The sequence below is a fragment of the Leuciscus leuciscus genome, assembly GCF_965113295.1.
Source record: "Leuciscus leuciscus genome assembly, chromosome: 1".
In the NCBI taxonomy this organism is placed as follows: domain Eukaryota; kingdom Metazoa; phylum Chordata; class Actinopteri; order Cypriniformes; family Leuciscidae; genus Leuciscus; species Leuciscus leuciscus.
In genome coordinates this window covers 74,293,384-74,312,260 of record NC_138725.1, presented here as the reverse complement: position 1 = coordinate 74,312,260, position 18,877 = coordinate 74,293,384, and the positions used below count along the sequence as shown (strand labels likewise).

General features: G+C 38.3%; 3 protein-coding genes and 1 long non-coding RNA gene across 6 annotated transcripts in view; 3 read left to right on the top strand and 1 right to left on the bottom strand.

Annotated features, from left to right (window-relative positions):
• Nucleotides 1–1,508: 1,508 nt before the first annotated feature.
• Nucleotides 1,509–6,976, top strand: dhrs7ca (dehydrogenase/reductase (SDR family) member 7Ca). 2 transcript variants are annotated; one of them, XM_082186982.1, is made up of 8 exons: nt 1,509–1,643; nt 2,256–2,297; nt 2,580–2,727; nt 5,238–5,350; nt 5,460–5,670; nt 5,755–5,847; nt 6,168–6,323; nt 6,455–6,974. In XM_082186982.1, exons 2-8 carry the CDS (start codon nt 2,277–2,279, stop codon nt 6,664–6,666), a joined length of 954 nt encoding a protein of 317 aa, XP_082043108.1. In that variant the 5' UTR covers nt 1,509–1,643; nt 2,256–2,276; the 3' UTR covers nt 6,667–6,974. The 2 variants fall into 2 exon arrangements, with proteins under 2 accessions (XP_082043108.1, XP_082043109.1); XM_082186983.1 differs by having other exon boundaries at nt 1,532–1,640; nt 6,455–6,976.
• Nucleotides 6,977–7,611: 635 nt separating this feature from the next.
• LOC309512196 (protein NATD1) lies at nt 7,612–9,616 on the top strand. The gene is made up of 3 exons (XM_082187666.1): nt 7,612–7,823; nt 7,913–8,031; nt 8,113–9,616. Exons 1-3 carry the CDS (start codon nt 7,652–7,654, stop codon nt 8,230–8,232), a joined length of 411 nt encoding a protein of 136 aa, XP_082043792.1. The 5' UTR covers nt 7,612–7,651; the 3' UTR covers nt 8,233–9,616.
• A 139-nt stretch (nt 9,617–9,755) lies between these two features.
• The window catches only part of LOC309510248 (NACHT, LRR and PYD domains-containing protein 3-like), a 50,702-nt gene continuing 41,580 nt past the window's right edge, over nt 9,756–18,877 (top strand). For both annotated transcript variants that reach the window (XM_082185044.1, XM_082185043.1), the window contains exons 1-3: nt 9,756–10,327; nt 11,279–11,982; nt 12,953–13,075. In XM_082185044.1, the coding sequence (XP_082041170.1) occupies nt 11,333–11,982; nt 12,953–13,075 (773 nt within the window). In that variant the 5' untranslated portion in view covers nt 9,756–10,327; nt 11,279–11,332. The remainder of the gene's footprint in view (nt 10,328–11,278; nt 11,983–12,952; nt 13,076–18,877) is intronic.
• On the bottom strand, nt 13,867–16,790 carry LOC309512609. Its single transcript, XR_014211103.1, has 2 exons — nt 16,732–16,790; nt 13,867–15,987 (listed from the first exon to the last, which is right to left on the bottom strand). It is a non-coding gene; the product is annotated as an uncharacterized lncRNA (long non-coding RNA).

Sequence of the window (18,877 nt, the reverse complement as noted above, 5' to 3'; positions counted from 1 at the left end):
TTTTATTATTATGTAGATTATTTCTAGACATGATATAAGACATGTCATATAAGAATGTTTTCTAGGCTAAAGCTTTTTTAGGCCTCAAATAAACAAAATAAAAAAGCCAATTCTTTCAGCTATACTGTCAAAGGGAACATAACACCTTCTGCTTCAAGATAAATCTCAGGTTAAATATCAAGGCATAATTATAGCCAGAAATAAATGTGTAAATGACAACCCCAAATAGAAAAGCCTTTAAAAATATTTAAGTTGTGGTTACAAAAAGACTTGACCTTGAGAGGTAAAGCCTGTTGAATCTTTATAGTGAGTTCAGGATCATCTTTGACTAATAACATGCTTTAAAGATATCAACTTCATTCTGGAATTTCCCTAACTTGGGGACATTTTTGCTCTTAATTATGTGAGCTGCCATTTGTGATATAGATTTTCTTTTCCTACTTTTATATGGCCATGTATTTAAAGCAACATTTCTGAAATCACAAGTATTTAATTTGGAGCAAAACAATTTTTTTAAACATTAAATAAATATTTGTATGAAACATTTGGTTAAATTAAAGATTGGTTGGAGAAAAATGTACATTTACATACAATTTATTTACATTACTACAGTATTTATTTTTGTTTAAGTGTAATTCTCCAAATCAAATGTTTACCCCCCAGTTGTTCCTTTAGAATCGTATATGAAACTCAGGTTGGAATATTTTGTCTTTCATCATAATATTAGAGTTTTAATTATTATTTATTTCCAAAAAAAGCTCGTTATAATTCTGCATGTTTTGTCAGTAACTAAGGGTGTACTCACACTAGCCAGTTTGAACCGTGCCCGAGTGCGTTTGACCACCAAAGCGCGGTTCGTTTGACTAGTGTGAGTGCTCCGAACCGTGCCCGGGCGCGGCTCGATTAGCCGGCCCTGGCCCGCTTGGAAGAGGTGGGCCAGAGCACGGTTCAGTTGGACTCGGGCGCGGTTCGCATGCAGTGTGAGCGCTAACCGTGCTGGACTCCATTGTGTTCAGTGAGAGCGCCGCTCTTCCTGTTTATCCCGAAACCGTCGCACCATAATGAAGTAAGCGTGCTCCGGCACGAATGCTGAAACCCTATGTGAGTGCAGGCCAGAGGGGGAGTGGGGAGGGGGGACAATCGTACTCGGGCCCGGTTCATGGCAACCGTGCCTAGTGTGAGTACACCCTAATAATGTAAAGCATAGCATATGAATCATTGCATTGATTTTCTTATATGCACAATATTAACAAATATGCACATGATCTGCTTCACTTTTCTTCCAGTTGTTCTCCAAATTATTATTAGTTGAACTTATATTGGACTTAAAGCTTTTGTACAAATACCCTGGATAATTAATTGCTTAGTTTTGTTCTGAAATATGGTGAATTTCACTTTTCTGAGGAAGAATAATCAAACATTAACACCAGTCTCAGTTCAAAGACTCAACCCATTTAAAGCTTTACTTCTAAACTTAACAAAAGTTTCCCATGCTGCTATATACAACACACTCCGGCTTCAGCTGTGGGCTATTAAAAGCACCCAAACCCTGCAGTGTGTGTTTAGAGCTGTGCAAGTGAGCTGACGATCACTACACTGATTCATGTAATCCTAAAGAACACGTTTAAAGACTCGTTTTAGTGGTAAGTGATGAAGAACAATATGAGCTCTGTCTATTGTGTTGACTGTGTCCTGTTGTGCTGATTTGACGTTCTGTGTTCAAAACATGTTTACCTCAGTGTTGTTAAAAATGGCCAAAAATTATTTGTATTGATTTTTGCATACAAATTTGTATAGTCAGTCCTGCAGTAATCCAAATGTAGACTGGGCATTCTTGGCTAATTCTAGTCTGGAAATATATTTAGAGCTTTTCTCAACATGGAGTAAATGGTTCGAACACAGATAGACTTTAGAGAGTTTCACTTTGTGACTTTACTACTGGTATTGTTTAATATAAAGTAATGTATAGACTGTCACATATATCTAACAAAGGCATATGCTTTTTGGTAACATATACTGTATATAAACTACTCTTATTTTAAGCCAAAATATAATATAACTATTACTACATTACTGATCAACAAAGGCAAAATGCCGTAAATTCAATTATAATCCGGTTTCATAGATTATACTTTGTCCTGTTATAAACAGGGTTGTCCAAAATAATATTCAGAGAGTTTGATATAACATTTAAGTCAATCTTTATAAAATGGCTTTAATTCTTATTAATGTATATTCCTTTTCCTTTATTTAAGGACTAACATTACTGGAACACCATGGGTATAAGTGATATTATGGTAAGAAATTATGTTTTATTTTTAAAGCATTAAAGCAAATGTATTTAAAGTGTCAAACCTGAATGACTTTCCTTCTTCTGTTGAACACAAAATACAGAATGCATGTCAAATGGACTATTGATAGTGTTTGTGACCTTTTTGGAGCTTGTGTTTTGCAGAAAATAAGTCATACTGGTTTGAAATGACGTTAGAGTGAGCAAATGTTAAAATATTTTTTATTTTGATGGAATAATTCTTGTAAACATTAATAATTAATTTGCATTGTTTGAATGTTTCTTTCAGAGTCTCTCAGTTTGGCCTGTGCTCTCAGTGGTGGTGTTCGCAGCTGGTGTCTTTTATCTCTACAGTCTGATACTCAGGCATTTAGCCAAGACAACTGTGAGGAACAAAGTGGTGCTGATTACGGATTCACTCTCAACACTCGGAAATGGTGCTGCTTTTTTTCAGAACAACTGGATCATTCCTGCCATGCAGTAGGCTACCTTAACATGAATATGTCTCTATTGGGATTTAAGGAAGTAGTTCTATAAAAGGGTAAATCAGAAATGTGTAAATATAGAAATATAATCTTAACTTTATTACTTACAAGTTGGCATGAAAATTTTGCAGGATAAAAATAGAGAGCTAAAGTTAGCCATTTCTCATTGTGGGATTGAGAGTTATATATGAGGTTAACTAGTCATTTCGATATTTAATCATCTTTTGAAATCTTTTCATACCGAATTCTGTAATATTTTTTGGTGCAAGTTGAAAAAGGAGAGGAGGCGGATAGCTTTTATTTTGCAGATCGCTGTTATTTGCTAGAAAAACAAACAGAAGAGAATAAAACTGGGAGAGCAAAACAAACAACAACAAAACAGCTTTACCCTATGTAAAGACAATACCGAATTAAGACTAAATAAACTGGGGGCATATATATACATATACAGGCTAATAACAAACTGAACATGAAACAGGTGCACAAAACAATCAGTTATGAGGAAATGAACACAAGGAACTGAAATGAACATGTGACAAAAACGGAAGAGAAACTAACAGACCAAAGTGAGGCCGAAACAGACTTTGACTTTGAGATATGAAAGTGAACCTGGTGAAGCCGCAGGGCTGGAGGACTCAGGCACAGCCACAAGCCCGGGAGTCAGAGGTGGAGCCGGTGGGACAATGGACCGAGGCGCTGGGATGGCAAGCCATGGTGGAGCTGAGGGAACGAGTAGCCACAGTGGAGTCAAATCAATTCAAGTCACCTTTATTTTTAAAGTGCTTTTTACAATGCAGGTTGTTTCAAAGCAGCTTTACAGTGATAACAGGAAAACAATGCGACAAATTTTGTTTTGGCTGTACAGCAGATCTAGAAGCAAATAGCGTCGAGAAATCGACGGGCCAAGGCAGAGTCTTTAGCCCAGAAGGCCAAGATGAAGCTGGGTGATCTGAGGGCCAAGGCAGAGCTTGTCGCTGGGTAGGAGGAAGAAGTAACCGAGGAGCTGGATGGCCCCAGCAAGGACAAAGAAAGGTACCATTTAAGCCAGATGGTACCAGAGGAGGGGGTGGAGCCATGAAACAGAATGGAATGAGTGGAGGGGGTGGGACCAGGATACTAGGTGGAGCCAACAGGGACTAAGGAGCTGGGCAGCCAGGCTGAACCAGTGGAGACGAAGGAGCTTGACAGCTGGGTGGAACAAGGTGGTGGAATTGGTCAATTAGACTGGATAGAGTGGACGACCTCAAACATATCTCAGAGTTTACAGCTGGGAAGAAACCCTCTGCTTGGCGGTCCAAAACGACCAGGACTCCCTCCGCGATGGATGTTGCAACCGGCTCTAGCTCCTCAAGCTGGCAGGCTCGGACTCTATGGTGAAAATAGCATCTGGCTCTAGACACGGGACAATGACTTCCTCCTCTAGATTCGCTGAAGACATCAGCTCTGTTGTTGGCTTGGACTCTTTGTTCTTGGAGGACTTGGAGTGTGGGGACGTCCTCTGGCTGGACAGACCCTGGAATGTGAGGAGTTTGCAAGGAAGTGATGGCATTGGCGTTGTCTTCAAACACCCCAATGGTCACGGAGGAAACATCCATCCACAGCGCCTAATCATTTTACTGCTGTAGTGAACAGCTGGACTTCCCTCGACTCCCACGGCAAGTCGTCAAGCCCACTCCAAAAACAGGTCTTGAGTGTGTCGTCGTTCCAGGGTACATGATGGCACAATGTCCATGAATTCCTCCACATGCCGTTCCAGAGGACAATCTACCTGGATTAAATCCATTAATGAGTCCTCTGTATGGAAGAATGGTGCTGGGTATCTGGGCAAATCACTTTTCTTCACTACTGGGAGAGGAAAACAAACAACAGAGAAACAGATTTATCCTATGTAAAGTCTATGCCGAACAAAGACTAAACAAACTGAGGGAATATAAACAGACACAGGCTAATAACACACTGAACAAGAATCAGGTGAACCACATCATGACAACAAATGAGGAAATGAACACAGGGAACTGAAATAAACATGTGACCAAAATGAAACAGAAACAGACTCAAACCCTGACAAAGAATAACACGATGCCGATGGGAAATTGATGTTGAGGACATATATAACAAAAAAATTATAAATTAATTTCAATTAAAACAAAAATAGCAAGGTAAAAAAGGCATCAAGCTCAGCTTAAACCAAAGTAGAGAAACAATTTAATATTAACACAATGAAAACTCATATAATTTATAATTTTATCTTTAAAAAATGGTGGGATATGTTATCCAGTATATTGAGACATATATAATGAGGACATGAAAATTTACTGCATGTTAGGAATGATAGACTGGTCTCCTCTAAAAAAATGTCCTTGTGAGACTGTGATGAACCATGATAATATAAGTGTGAGGATGAATTGCATATTTGTTGGTTGAACTGTGTTTTTTTTTTTTTTACTTTGTGGTCATTTTAGAATGTGCAAAACTCTTCCATACTGGTGGAGCCAGACTGATCCTTTGTGGAAATAACTGGGAAAAGTTGGAGACTCTTGCTGAGCGTCTGATGAGTGAATCAGATCCAACACTAGTGAGTGCAGAATTACCATTAACAATATGAACGAACATTGTCTGAAATATTCTGCAATGTTTTTGTTAAAACTGTGGTTGTAATATGTGGGGTTCACGTCTAACTTTAGACGTTTCCACCCAAACTGGTGGAGCTGGACTTCAGTAACATGGAGAGCGTTCCTGAGATCATCTCTGAGATCCTGGAGTGTTACGGCTGTCTGGATGTCCTCGTCTTCAACACCAGCATGAAGGTGAAGGCTCCTGTACACAGTCTGTCCCTCCAGATGGACAGGATTGTCATGGACGTCAACTACTTTGGGCCCGTCACACTGGTTAAGGGTAAAATGTAACTCCCACACAGCTTTCATCAATAACTCTCAGTTGTGTTCAAGCATTTTAAACTGATCTTACTCACGGTCACAGGCGTTCTTCCGTCTTTGATCTCCAGAAGAACGGGTCACATTCTTCTAGTCAACAGCATTCAGGGGAAACTGACGGTGCCCTTCCGCGCCACCTGTGAGTTTTACAGGATCAATTCTGTCATCATTTATTCACATTCATGTCGCTCCAAACCCGTATGCTGTTATTTTCTGAATGAAACACACAAGGAGAAAGTTTGAAGAATGTTAATGCAGCTCTTTTCCAGCTTAAAGATCATTAAAATCAACTTCTCTACTGAAAACACAACAGCGTATGAGTTTGAAATGACATGAGGAGTTTTACTTTAGGGTGAACTATCCCTTTAATGTTCATACAGTTAATCGGCAGTAATAAATCATTGCATACGTTGAATATTTAGATATCGTTGTCAGTGTAAGTCGTTCTGCTTTGTTCAGATGCTGCGTCCAAGCATGCCGTTCAGGCTTTCTTTGAGTGTCTGCGGGCTGAGGTTCAGGAATATGGGATAACCGTCAGCACCGTCAACCACACCTTCATAAAAACTCCAGACACAAACTCAAAGGACGAGGACTCAGCAAAACCCATGTGGACACGTGAGTGAACGCCACCGTCAGTTCATCATGTAAAGATCACGGTTTGTAGCTCTTAACATCTTTCTTGTTTGTTTGTATTGTCCACTATATTCCCCTGGACCTTCTGCTTGGACACTGACTGGAAACTGCAGACCTCAAAGCGAAGTCGTTTGGTGTGAACGCTGAAGAAATGGCCACTGAGATCCTTAAGACTCTGAGTAGCAAGAAGAAGGAGATTTTAATGTCCCGCTCCTTTATCCCTAAAGCAGCTCTCTATGCCAGATCTCTCTTCCCAAACCTGTTCTTCTCCATCATGGCAGCAGGAGTCAGAAACACTGCAGCTGTGGAGATGTCTGAGGACTGAAGGACAACAACACTGTGTAAAAGTATATGATGTGTCACTGTGCTGTATCTATGCCAGTGTTTCCCAACCTTTTTTCAGTCACGGCACCCTTTGAAAATAAAATAAAAAATTGTGGTTCCCTTCCCTATAGTGTTGTCACAATACTGGAATTTAACTTTGATAATATAGCTTGATCAATGATTTAAATTATCAATATTCAATACAATTTTCGATACCACGGGGGACAACCCCCGTATATCCCTTACGGAACAAAAATGTATGGGAATATACTGCAAAATATAATGCTATTATATTACATAATACATTTCCATATATGGGAAACTAGTACTTAGACTGCAATATATCCATCCATGTATATTAATGAATATAAAAGATTTACAAATGAAGACAAAAATAGTATTATATTCACAAAGTATCATTAAGACTGTAAATACTGTATTTTAAAAGCAATGGCTGTGCCAATGGCTGTGTAATATATTAACACAAAATATTATTCTGTATATTTTCAAATATACTAACCATTTAATATATTGATCATTCATAGTATGGGAAATATACTTTCCGTAAGTGTTAGGCTACAGTCGTGTATTTTTAATATATGTGATTTTTCTTTCCATCCATTGAAAGTCTAGAAGTCAATACTTTCTTCTGAAGAGATCACTTTATATAAGGAAAGATTTTAATTTAAGCTTTTATTCATAATAGACATTGCTCAATTACCATTCTATCTCACCTAAATGTTTCTATCTATCTATCTATCTATCTATCTATCTATCTATCTATCTATCTATCTATCTATCTATCTATCTATCTATCTATCTATCTATCTATCTATCTATCTATCTATCTATCTATCTATCTATCTATCTATCTATCTATCTATCTATCTATCTATCTATCTCAGATGTGATGGAGGAATAAACATGATCACAGCGCCCTCTGCTGTTGTTGTTAATACACACTGTTTGTTTGGTGACGTCACATCATGGCGCGACACTTACTGTCTGTAAACTGCATGTTTCGGTTCACTCGAGGATATAAGAACAGTCAACGACTCCTCAAACACACATGTTGTGGATCATGTACTGACGTCTCGAATCTGTGTGTGATTCACGACAGACAGAATCAGCGTTTCACAATCACTCTCGACTGCGACGGTAAGAGAAAATAACGTTATTCATTCTGTCTCAAACCTAGAGAGCATCAAAACTAACAATCTCCCCCTGTGTGTCTGTGGTGTGAGCAGGAGCAGCGAGTAGTGCAGTACTGAAGTACACTATCACACATGATCAGCTGGTGGAGTTGATGTCTACTGAGGTCCCTCAATCTCACAGGGGTAAAGGTGTTGCTGCACACCTGGCGAAGGTCAAACCGCTTTAAACTCCCTCACTTACTCAACTTCTGCTGTTTCCTGGAACTCAATCATCTACTTCTTTTCTTCTTCAGGCTGCTCTGGATTTCGTTGTTGAAGAAAATATGAAAGCGAGGATCTCCTGTTGGTACATTAGGAAATATGTGGATGAAAATCAACATCTGAGATACCAGGCTCATATTGAAGATAAATAAAGGCAGAATTACACATAATTTAGTTTAGTATACTATACAAACACCTAGCAACCGCCTGGAACACACTAACAGATGGCAGACAATTATATTATTATTTTTTATCAATGTACACAAGTCAGACGTTTGGTTCAAAACAAGATTACAGTAAAAACAGTAATGTTATGAAATATTTATTCTTACAATATATTGCAATATAAATCCTGTTAAAATTCAAAATAATTGTTTACTAAATGTAATTTATTCCTGTGATAAAAGCTGAATTTTCAGCATCATTACTCCAGTCTTCAGTGGGGTATTCAGTTATAATAAATGTTTGTATTGTTATCAATATTGTAAACGTGAAAGCTCAATAAATTTTTATTTTTTTTTGGAAATTGTGATGCATTATTTTCCCCAGGATTCTTGAGATGGTCCTCACTGCTGAACACAAAATCCAGGGGGAGGAGTTGGATCCAGATCCAACTCCTCCCACCTTACATATAAGGCTTGTTCGACTTGATCCGGCGCTGCACAGGCCGATCGGTTTATGACATCAAAGTACCGCGAGAGGAATTCAAAAGCACAAGGAGCCGTCTACTCTCTATTCGCTCTCGCGGTATTTTTATGCCTATACCTAAACCTACCCATCTCCACCTCCTGATCCCTAAACCCACCCCCAAACCTACCAATCTCCACCCCTTAGATCTGGATCCAACTCCGCCCCCTGGATCTCGTGTACTGCAGTGAGGTGCTACTGGGATTCTTTGATGAATTTGTGACAGGTTGTGTGTCTCTAATATTTTCTCTGGCTCTTGGTTCATTAGAATTAGTTTTTCTATCTTGTTTGTGTTTGTGCTCTTGCCACATTTGTATTTCCGGTGCGTCCTGAGACTGTTTTATATGATGTTTCACAGTCCTGTTCGTACGGCTCACTGTTTCAGACGCTGTTTTTAACCGCTGATTTACTGAGTGTTTTAGTAACTGATTCTGCCCTGTGGATCCGTTTCATATAAAATATCTGTGATGAGAAGTGTTCGACATTTTTGGCCTTTGTGCCTTTATCCATGTCATGTAGGTGTCCCACATCACCCTAATTAACCCAATTCATCTATCCGTTAAAAAGCGATATATTCATTTACATTTTTATTTCTGAAATGAACAAGTACTCATTTCTTTATTTCATTTTAAGTTGCTTCTAGTCTCTTTTTTATTAATTTTTTTATTTTATTAATGAAGACAGAAAAGGTAACAAACAAAAGCATAGCATACAATAGTACAAAATAAAGTGTGGCCTTAATTGGTAATGGGATCCAAAAATTACATCATCGTATTTTAAACATGTTAGTGACTTTTTGTATTTTAGACATAAAACAATCAAATTCAACAATAAACACATTAAAGACTGGTGATGAGTTTACATACTTTTGTTTATGTAGGCTATGGAACATTTTGCCAGGAGTATAAATAAATGAACAATATTCAAGCCCTCTGTTAGCATCGTTTTCATAATACACCATAATATCTTTTAATGAAAAATAGTATTTAATCTGTACAAACTTAAAGATAAAGTCTGTCAATTCCCTCCAGAAACTTTGAATTATTTTACAATCAAAAACAAATGCGTCAACAGCTCTTTTTCCCTTTTACAAAATTAGCATAATTCATCAATATCAGAGTATCTTGAAATTAATGATTTAACAGGGTAGATGGTATGCACATTTTTAAAATGTATTTCTTTAGTTTTATTATTGTTACAATAATTAAAAGGGATTAACCAAGCTGTCTTCCACTTAATATTATAAAAAATAGAGTTCCAGAAAAAAAAAAAAAAAATCCTCTAGGTGCTATTTTATCATGTTTTTTTGAAAAATAGGACAAATGTTTGTTATTGCATTTTTTATCAATCAATTCAACAACGTTTAATATTAATTTTGGGTTTGGCCTTATTGTAGAGTTAGCTTCTGCGGTTGCAGTAGAGTACGTAGCTCAACGTCTGACGTCATCATGGGGCGGGGCTTGGTGATTTCCTGGTCAGGGAGTGAAAACGAAAGCGGTCGATTCAGACAAACACGCCATTTCAGAGAATTCAAGATCAGAAATGGCCCTAGTTGTCACGGTAAGTTTATTACAACTTTTTATAATTATAATATCAATAGCATTATCAATAGATAGAGCATTTGCTTGTAAATATGTCGAACTCAAACACGTTAAAGTTAATTGTTTGCTAACTGCGACGTCACTGCAGTGGAAACTCTAATACTCATGAAAATGGATAAACGTAACGTTACACAGATTGTAACTTGCTGTGCTGTTACCTGAAAACAATAATAAACGAAATACAACGATGTATGAACAGAAACCAGCAAAACATATTGAACCGAGAACAAGGCCCGTAGCCTAACCATGTCTTTAACATACATTCACTCTTATTTGTATGTCTAAAATATTATAAACACAAAACGTTTCTTGTCTCGTCACATTCAGTTAAGACATGGATCATGTAAATTATAGCATATTTTCAATGACAAATAGCGAACTTCCATAAAAAAGTCGAGTAGTGTATCCTAGCTAACAGGAAACATTCTCATAACTCTGGCTAATGTTCTTTCAAGGTTCTCTCAAAGTTATGAACAAACGTTCTTCCTGTAACGTCAATATAACGTTTGTTCAATGTTATCTGGTTCTATGTTATCTATAAACACTTAATTTATTTTGATTTATAAGCTGTTTTCCACATTGGGACAAAAGAAAAAGTTCCTATAAGGTCAAAATTCACAGGTTTAATCTTATTCTTATGATGACATTTGTCCCCATAAAAAGGGAATACAAGACACACAAATACACACACACACACACGGGGTAGTCTACATAAAAAATTATAAGAAATTTGAAAATACAAAAACTTACCACAAAATGCATAATAGGAAAAAAATACATTGTTAAATGAAACCGTCCAGGTCAGAAAGTTTATAAAATTAGAATAATCTAGAAAAACCCAAGAGGTACTTTTTAATTTAATTGAAAAAATTCTGTATATTTTTTGTTGTTTTTTTCTTGCCACATACAGGCCTGAAGTCAAATCTGTCATCTAGAAGAAGAGAAACAGAAACCTGCCTGTGAAATGAGTGTGTCTGAGAAGAGAGAAGAGGAGGAGAACCGTACCTGTGAAATGAGTGTGTATGAGGAGAGAGAGGAGGAGGCGTCTGTTCACACTCAGAGAGCAGCATCTCCAGTATCCAGCTGTGTGTCTATGAAGAGTAACGTCTCCATGATTATTCCCCCTGATATCAGTGGTGAACCATCTCCAGGATCCAGCTGTTTGTCCATGAAGAGTAACGTCTCCATGATTATTCCCCCTGATATCAGTGATGGACCATCTCCAGGATCCAGCTGTGTGTCCATGAAGAGTAACGTCTCCATGATTATTCCCCCTGATATCAGTGATGGACCATCTCCAGGATCCAGCTGTTTGTCCATGAAGAGTAACGTCTCCATGATTATTCCCCCTGATATCAGTGATGGACCGTCTCCAGGATCCAGCTGTGTGTCCATGAAGAGTAACGTCTCCATGATTATTCCCCCTGATATCAGTGATGGACCATCTCCAGGATCCAGCTGTGTGTCCATGAAGAGTAACGTCTCCATGATTATTCCCCCTGATATCAGTGATGGACCATCTCCAGGATCCAGCTGTGTGTCCATGAAGAGTAACGTCTCCATGATTATTCCCCCTGATATCAGTGGTGAACCTGCTATGACCTCTGATCATGCGTGAGTATTATTCACTATCTGCTAGAGCTGCACGATTCTGGATACATTTTAGAATTATACTTTTTTTTGTTTCAAATGGAGATCACAGCTCTCCTATGATTCTGAATGTACAACTGAAAAACAAACAAACATATAATTTACTAGAGGTTCTGACCAAATGTTAATATCTGCAGTCTATTTAAAAATATCAACCTTTTTGTTTTGTTTTTTGTTTTTGATTTGAGTGAATGATTCAATGAGTCATAAAGACTTCACTTTTTTCTTTACTGAGCAAATCTCTTGAAAGAATGATTCAATAATTTTTTTTTTTCAGGTCGGTCTCTAAACTGATAAAATACTACAGATATAAGTAATCAAATGTAAAAAATATAATGTATTCTATATTGTGTGAATTAAATATGCATTGATTCTTAAAAAGCTACCAAGTAGGGATGGGCAATATGGACTTTTGTTCACCCAAAAATGAAAATTATCCCATGATTTACTCACCTTGAAACCCTCCTAGGTGTCTATGACATTCTTCTTTCAGACGAGTACAATTGGAGTTATATAAAAAAAATGTCCTGGCTCTTCCAAGCTTTATAATGGCAGTGAATGGCCATATATTCTTTTGAAGTACATCTTTCCATGATAAAAGTGCTCCACGCGGCTCCAGTGGGTTAATAAAGGCCTTCTGAAGTGAAGCGATGCGTTCGTGTAAGAAAAATATCCTTATTTAAAACTTTATCGACTAAAATAACTCGCAGGAAACTTTGGCTCACCCTGAAAAAAAAGTCAGGAAGAGACATGGGCTTTCAAATGCAGAGCAATTGAAGAATTAGTGGTTAAACTTTATTTTTTTAAATGTGTCTACAACATTACAACCACAACCTTTTGTTTATAGTTCTTAAATTGCATTAATAGCAAATGGGCCAATGTGGTATTTTTCTGGCTTCAGAAATGATCTGAAATATATCCCTGTTTTCCTCAGTGTCACCAGCAGGAAGAGAAAGATGGAAGCATCTCCAGTATCCAGATGTGTGTCTATGAAGAGGAACAGATCCATGATTCACCCCACTGATCTCTGTAATGAAGCCGTGCCCTTTGACCCTGTGTGAGTATATTCATCTACACTTAACAATTTATTCATTACCCTTACTCAATTTAATTTAGGAACGTTTTAATTTACTTTATTCAAATTAAGTTATTTTCATTGGGTCAACACAATTTAGTTGGATTACCTCAACTTTATTAGGTTTGTCAAACTAATCTTCTTACATCATTCAATGGATTTTATTTAATGTACTAAGGTATATTAATTCATTTTATTTTGTGTGTTAATTCATTTCTGACTTGTGTGCTTACCGTATCCCATAGTTTTCACCAATGTTTAAATCCAGAAAAATCTGCCATTTTATCCAGGACACAGATCGTGTCCGTGCGTCCCCTGTCAATGACATCATATTCACATATTCATATTCACACCAAAGACGCTTTAAAACATTTATGTGTTTTATTAGACCGGTGAGAAACTGTTTGGATACATTTATCAACAGTAAACTAATCATTGTTATTTAGCTCAACATAAAACGTAATACATTATCTCATCTATGAACATGATTTCTACTTGAGTCACATTGGATTGCTTTCCATTGGCTGTGGAGATTCCGCGCTCATTCACGTCGTCATCAAGCTACGCCTTTGATTTAAATAAGTGACATCTAGCGCCAACAATTACATATTGTGCCTTCAAATGTTTTACAGTATTCTTCTTGTGGTTAGGTTTATAGTTTACAAAGTAAGTGACTTTTATTTCTTATTGAACAAGGCATTATATTATTTTTCTAGTTTATAACATTCACAAAGAAACCAACAGCATTAAAATCTTTTGTTTTTGTTTTAAAGTAATCTGTGGGCTCTGCAATTTCGTGTTTCACAAAGAAGATTCCAATGACTGTCTCTTGTTTCCTTCTGGCAGTTCTGTGTCCTTTGACAAACATTGATATAACCAGATTATCAACATGTCAAAATTGTAACTGCTTGAGTTTGCCAAAACTTCTTATGCTACAGTCATATGGAAATTGTTGCAGAACTAAATGTCTTATTTACTGATATGTATAAGATATTAGGATATAGGATATGTATGAAAATATAAAGGATATTTGAAAGACTTTATGAAGAACAGTTTAGGTGGGCACAAAGTGAAAACAATTCATATATTTCATACCAAATATCCCTTCACCAGATTGTCTGGACCTTCCCTCAGATATAAACACACACACACACACACACACACACACACACACACACACACACACACACACACACACACACACACACACACACACACACACACCCACACACCCACAAAGGGTTAGTTTACCCAAAAATGAAATTTCTGTCAATAATTACTCACCATCATGTCGTTCCAAACCCGTAAGACCTTCGTTCATCTTAGAACACAAATTAAGATTTTTTTGATGATCTGAGAGCACTCTGACCCCCCATAGACTGCAATGTTATTACCCCTTTCAAGGCCCAGAAAGGTAGTAAAGACATTGTTAAAATAGTCCATATGACTCCAATGGTTTAACCTTAATGTAGTAGTCATTAATGTAATGAAGTGACAAGAATCATTTTTTGTGAGCAAAAAAAGAAAAGAAAAAAAGACTCTTCTCTTCCGTGTCAGACTGACGCTGTTCAGATGAACGTGACAGGTGAGCACTAGCCATTAGAGCATTACAATAATCTAGCCTTGAGGTCATGAATGCATGAACTAACTTTTCTGCATTTGTCATTGAGAGGTTCTTAACTGACAACAAAGACTTGACAGAGTAACCATCAAGTGTTAAACAGTATTCTACATAGGTTTTTGGTCCAATAATTCTAATCTCTGTTTTTTCATAATTAAGTAGTAAGAAATAACTAGTTATCCAATTTTATATCTGCTATGTATTCCGTTAATTCCGCTGTCAATCACTTCAGTTGCAGCGCGATTAGCTACAGTGCTCGACGCTGCAAATTGCCCTGTAATTAGAAACGGTCTTCAGACTACAGAGCGTGAACACAAATATGCACAGGACCATTTGAGAGCAGCTGCTTATCAGCATGTAACGAATTGATGCTAATGGCTCATTTCCACAGAGCGGTACAGTACAGTTTATTATTATTTCAGTTTCGATTGTCAGAAGTTGTGAATGGTACCCAAATCCTGAACCGTTCCACACTTTTTTGGGACCCTTCCATTGGGGTACCTAGCAAAGTAGTCCGGTACTTTAAGGGTGAAGCTAGACTAGAACGTTGATTGGTTGACAGAGAATCGTCACTTGCTACAAGGGGAATGACAACACAAGAGGCACCATTATTTAATAAACAGTTGAAACCCGATACCGTTGCAACACAATGTCAGCACGCAGCATGTATGTCCTGTATGTCCTCCATTGTTGTTTACTGTGTCACTTATTTGAGCGAGAATGATGTCGATTGGTACTTTTCGGCATACACCACGCCTATAAAGTAATGGTACTGTTGGTGGTTGAAATGCAAGCCGGATCAGGGTTTACCGTCCCGAATCGCATTGTACTGTACCGTACCGCTCTGTGGAAACAAGCCATAAATAGTCTCGGCTATTGGACCCGCAGTCCGCCCGCAGATTGGGTATCTCTCAGGACTCTGATCAATACTGCTGTAATGATGAAAAGAAAGAGGAATAGCGCTCCTGCTGGAGTAAGAAATCACTACTGTGACATAGTGATGAAATCTTAAGATAGAAGAGAGCGAAAAAAAAGAGTGCTCCTGAGAGAGGTGAGGGAGAGATCACTGATGGGCAGAGAGGAAAGCAGAGGTAAAACAGAAAGAGCGAACCATGGTATAAAAAAGTGTCCTGTTGCATGAAGCTAGCTGAACAAACTCTTGAGTTTCAGAGCAGGTTTAGAGTTGAAAAATCCAACCTGGTTTAGATCAGCGGTCTCACCAAGCTCATTATAAACGTTCTCTGTCAACTCAGGTTTGATCCAGAGTTTGCGACTAAAGGCCCGTACACACCGGGACGAATATCGGCGCGCGTTATTCGCCAGCGTTTTTCAATGCGTTTTTTGTGTTCACGCCCAAGCGATTTTCGCTGACGATGAGCCGAGTGAACATGCAAATTCATTCCCTGACATTAGATGGCGCTTAATGTAAAACAGAAATACAATACCACTCCATAACAGTCTATACTCTGCAATACCACTCCATAACAGTCTATACTCTGCAATACCACTCCATAAAAGTTCTCTTTTAACAAGATTTTTGTAGTCGCTGTCACGTTTGTCATATAGTTCTTTATTCCGACACCAACGAGACCAGCAGCTCTGCATTCATCTTGCCTTGCATCTTCCTCGTCATTTCTTCCCGGCAGTGTCTGTCTATGGGCAGTGTAGACGCTACTTGGCGTATATCTTCTTCGCTGTTACGTATGTGTGCTCGGCAAGACCGTTTTGTATTTGAGCGCCCCCAAGTTGTGTTTTACTGTAACTTCAGAAGCTCCAGACACGTGAGCAAAAGCGGCAATCTCATTGGTCGGATAGTTTTTGACGCGGCGCGTCAAACCAAAAAAACGAACCCGAGGCGTTTAAAAAAAAATTACGCTTTTACGCGTGGCGTTTTTCGCGTCGGTGTGCACACTCACATTGGCGCCCTTTGTTTAGTCACGAGGCGTTAAACGTCGGCGAATATCGCGCGTGAAATTCGTCCCGGTGTGTACGGGCCTTTACTCTGAAGCGCGTGCACCTGAAAGTGTGACACGTGCGGCAAACAGCCAATCACACTGAACATAAAGAGCGCAAGTTTGATTCACTTCTCATGAGAGAGACTGCACAATTCACTTCTCTTCCGAAGATTAAGAGATCATTTTTAACATTATCATGAAATTAAAAGCGTTTATAAGGCAGGAATAAACACTTATGCTGCAGCGACAGTTTGAGAAGCAGCTGAAAGAAAATATCTGACTATATCAATGCATGATATGAATTAAAGAAATATGCCTAATAATCAGCTTATAGGTTCACAAAGAGCTCAAATAAATACACAGTTTAAAAGCATTATATATGAATACATGTATTATATTAATTTAAAAGGAAAGTTTAATATTACTTGTCAATTAATATAATAATTATATGAATATATTATTAAAAGTAATTATATTTCATATAATATAAATATAGTCATAAATAATATATAGTTTATAAATAATTAGCAAAAGATGAGCAATTTTGTCTCTTAAGTTTTTTTCACTGTAAACTGCTTTAATTTGGAGTGAGAGATACAGGGGGAGTGGCTTTATCGCATCAGATACATGTCACTTTATTCACAGCTGATTGGTCCAGTTTGGGTTTGCGATCTCTAACCCAGAATAAAACCTGCTTTGGAGCAGGTTAGCCGTGTAGTGTAACGCCTGTTTCACTCATACTCCGTCTGCAGTGCGTATGAGGTGCATATTTTTTCCTTACCCCATGTTAACAGGTCAGAGTATTCACACTGCACACGGATGCGGTCCGGCAATGCGTTCCAGGAGCAGCAATCATTTCCACACAGTGTCTATTTTTGCTGCACTGTACACGCTGAATTTAAGTGACAGCGCATGGTTCGTGGTCAAAATGAACACAGATTGACATGAAATGTAGTAATCTCACCATAAATGCATTTAATTCAATAATTTTTCATATTTTCATATTAGAGTCATATTTTTACTTTAAGCCTGGGGTAAAGCAAAGAAAAGCAAAACACTTACCATGAGTAGCAAAAATATAGCCTGGCAAGCCAGGCCTACATCAAGATGTTAGGTCTGGTAACTCACCATTGGCACGGCTCAATCCAAGGGGCTGGATAAACGGTTGTCTTTCAAATTTCCTCGGCACGCAATAGGATAGCGCTACAACCAACCAGAGCGTTTTCCTACCAGCTGACCTAGTTGATAGATTAAACTGTTTTCGTATCTGGTTGGCAAAACTATGCACACATCTTCCTTTTTTAAGAATGACTTCAGTGCCGTTCTTTCTCAAAGAAAAGCTTAACCCCAAGTCCTCCAGAGTCGCGGACAAAGCCGATTCAAAAGACCGCTGTTCTCCAGCAGCAGCAGCTCTTCTTTGTTTTCAAGTAGCAGGGAATTCACACGAACCGTCACAACTATAATAATAATAATAATACTAATTCATTACATTTATATAGCGCTTTTCTCGGCACTCAAAGTGCTTTACATAGAAGGGGGGAATCTCCTCAACCACCACCAATGTGCAGCATCCACTTGGATGATGCGACGGCAGCCATATTGCGCCAGAACGCCCACCACACACCAGCTTACTGGTGGAGAGGAGACAGTGATGAAGCCAATCGGTATATGGGGATGATTAGGAGGCCATGATGGACAGAGGCCACTGGGCAAATTTGGCCAGGATGCCGGGGTTACACCCCTACTCTTTCGAAAGAAATCCTGGGATTTTTAATGACCACAGAGAGTCAGGACCTCAGTTTAGTGTCTCATCCGAAGGATTTCATCATCATTATGTTAAGCCCGCCCACCGAGGCCCACTAGAGTTTGGTTTTTCCAGCTCGAAAGTCAACGGAGAGTTGCTAGACTACCCTGGCTGCAAAATAAATGTTGCTGCCGCTAGGGTGCGTCTAGATTTCTAGGCTAGCAAAAATAACTAATGCGGTTAAAAAAAAAAAAAAATTATTATTGTGAAAAACACTGCACCGTTTGTTATATTATGTGTGGAGAAGGGCCTTGCATCTCCGCTGAAAGTGATAATCACGTGACAGGCTGGTGGTCTGAGAACTACACTGAACAAGAAAGCTGCACAATGGATGACACTCGTTGTTGAAGTGGAGAAACAAAGTTCTGTACGACCCGTGGGACTTATTATATATAGATTTAAAA

Coding starts and splice junctions, on each gene's coding strand:
- LOC309512196 (XM_082187666.1), top strand. CDS start 7,652: ATGGCGCGACACTTACTGTCTGTAAACTGCATGTTTCGGTTCACTCGA. Junction 7,824..7,912: donor AATCACTCTCGACTGCGACG/GTAAGAGAAAAT, acceptor TGGTGTGAGCAG/GAGCAGCGAGTAGTGCAGTA. Junction 8,032..8,112: donor TTGCTGCACACCTGGCGAAG/GTCAAACCGCTT, acceptor TTTCTTCTTCAG/GCTGCTCTGGATTTCGTTGT.
- dhrs7ca (XM_082186983.1), top strand. CDS start 2,277: ATGGGTATAAGTGATATTATG. Junction 5,351..5,459: donor GTGAATCAGATCCAACACTA/GTGAGTGCAGAA, acceptor GTCTAACTTTAG/ACGTTTCCACCCAAACTGGT. Junction 5,848..6,167: donor GGTGCCCTTCCGCGCCACCT/GTGAGTTTTACA, acceptor TGCTTTGTTCAG/ATGCTGCGTCCAAGCATGCC.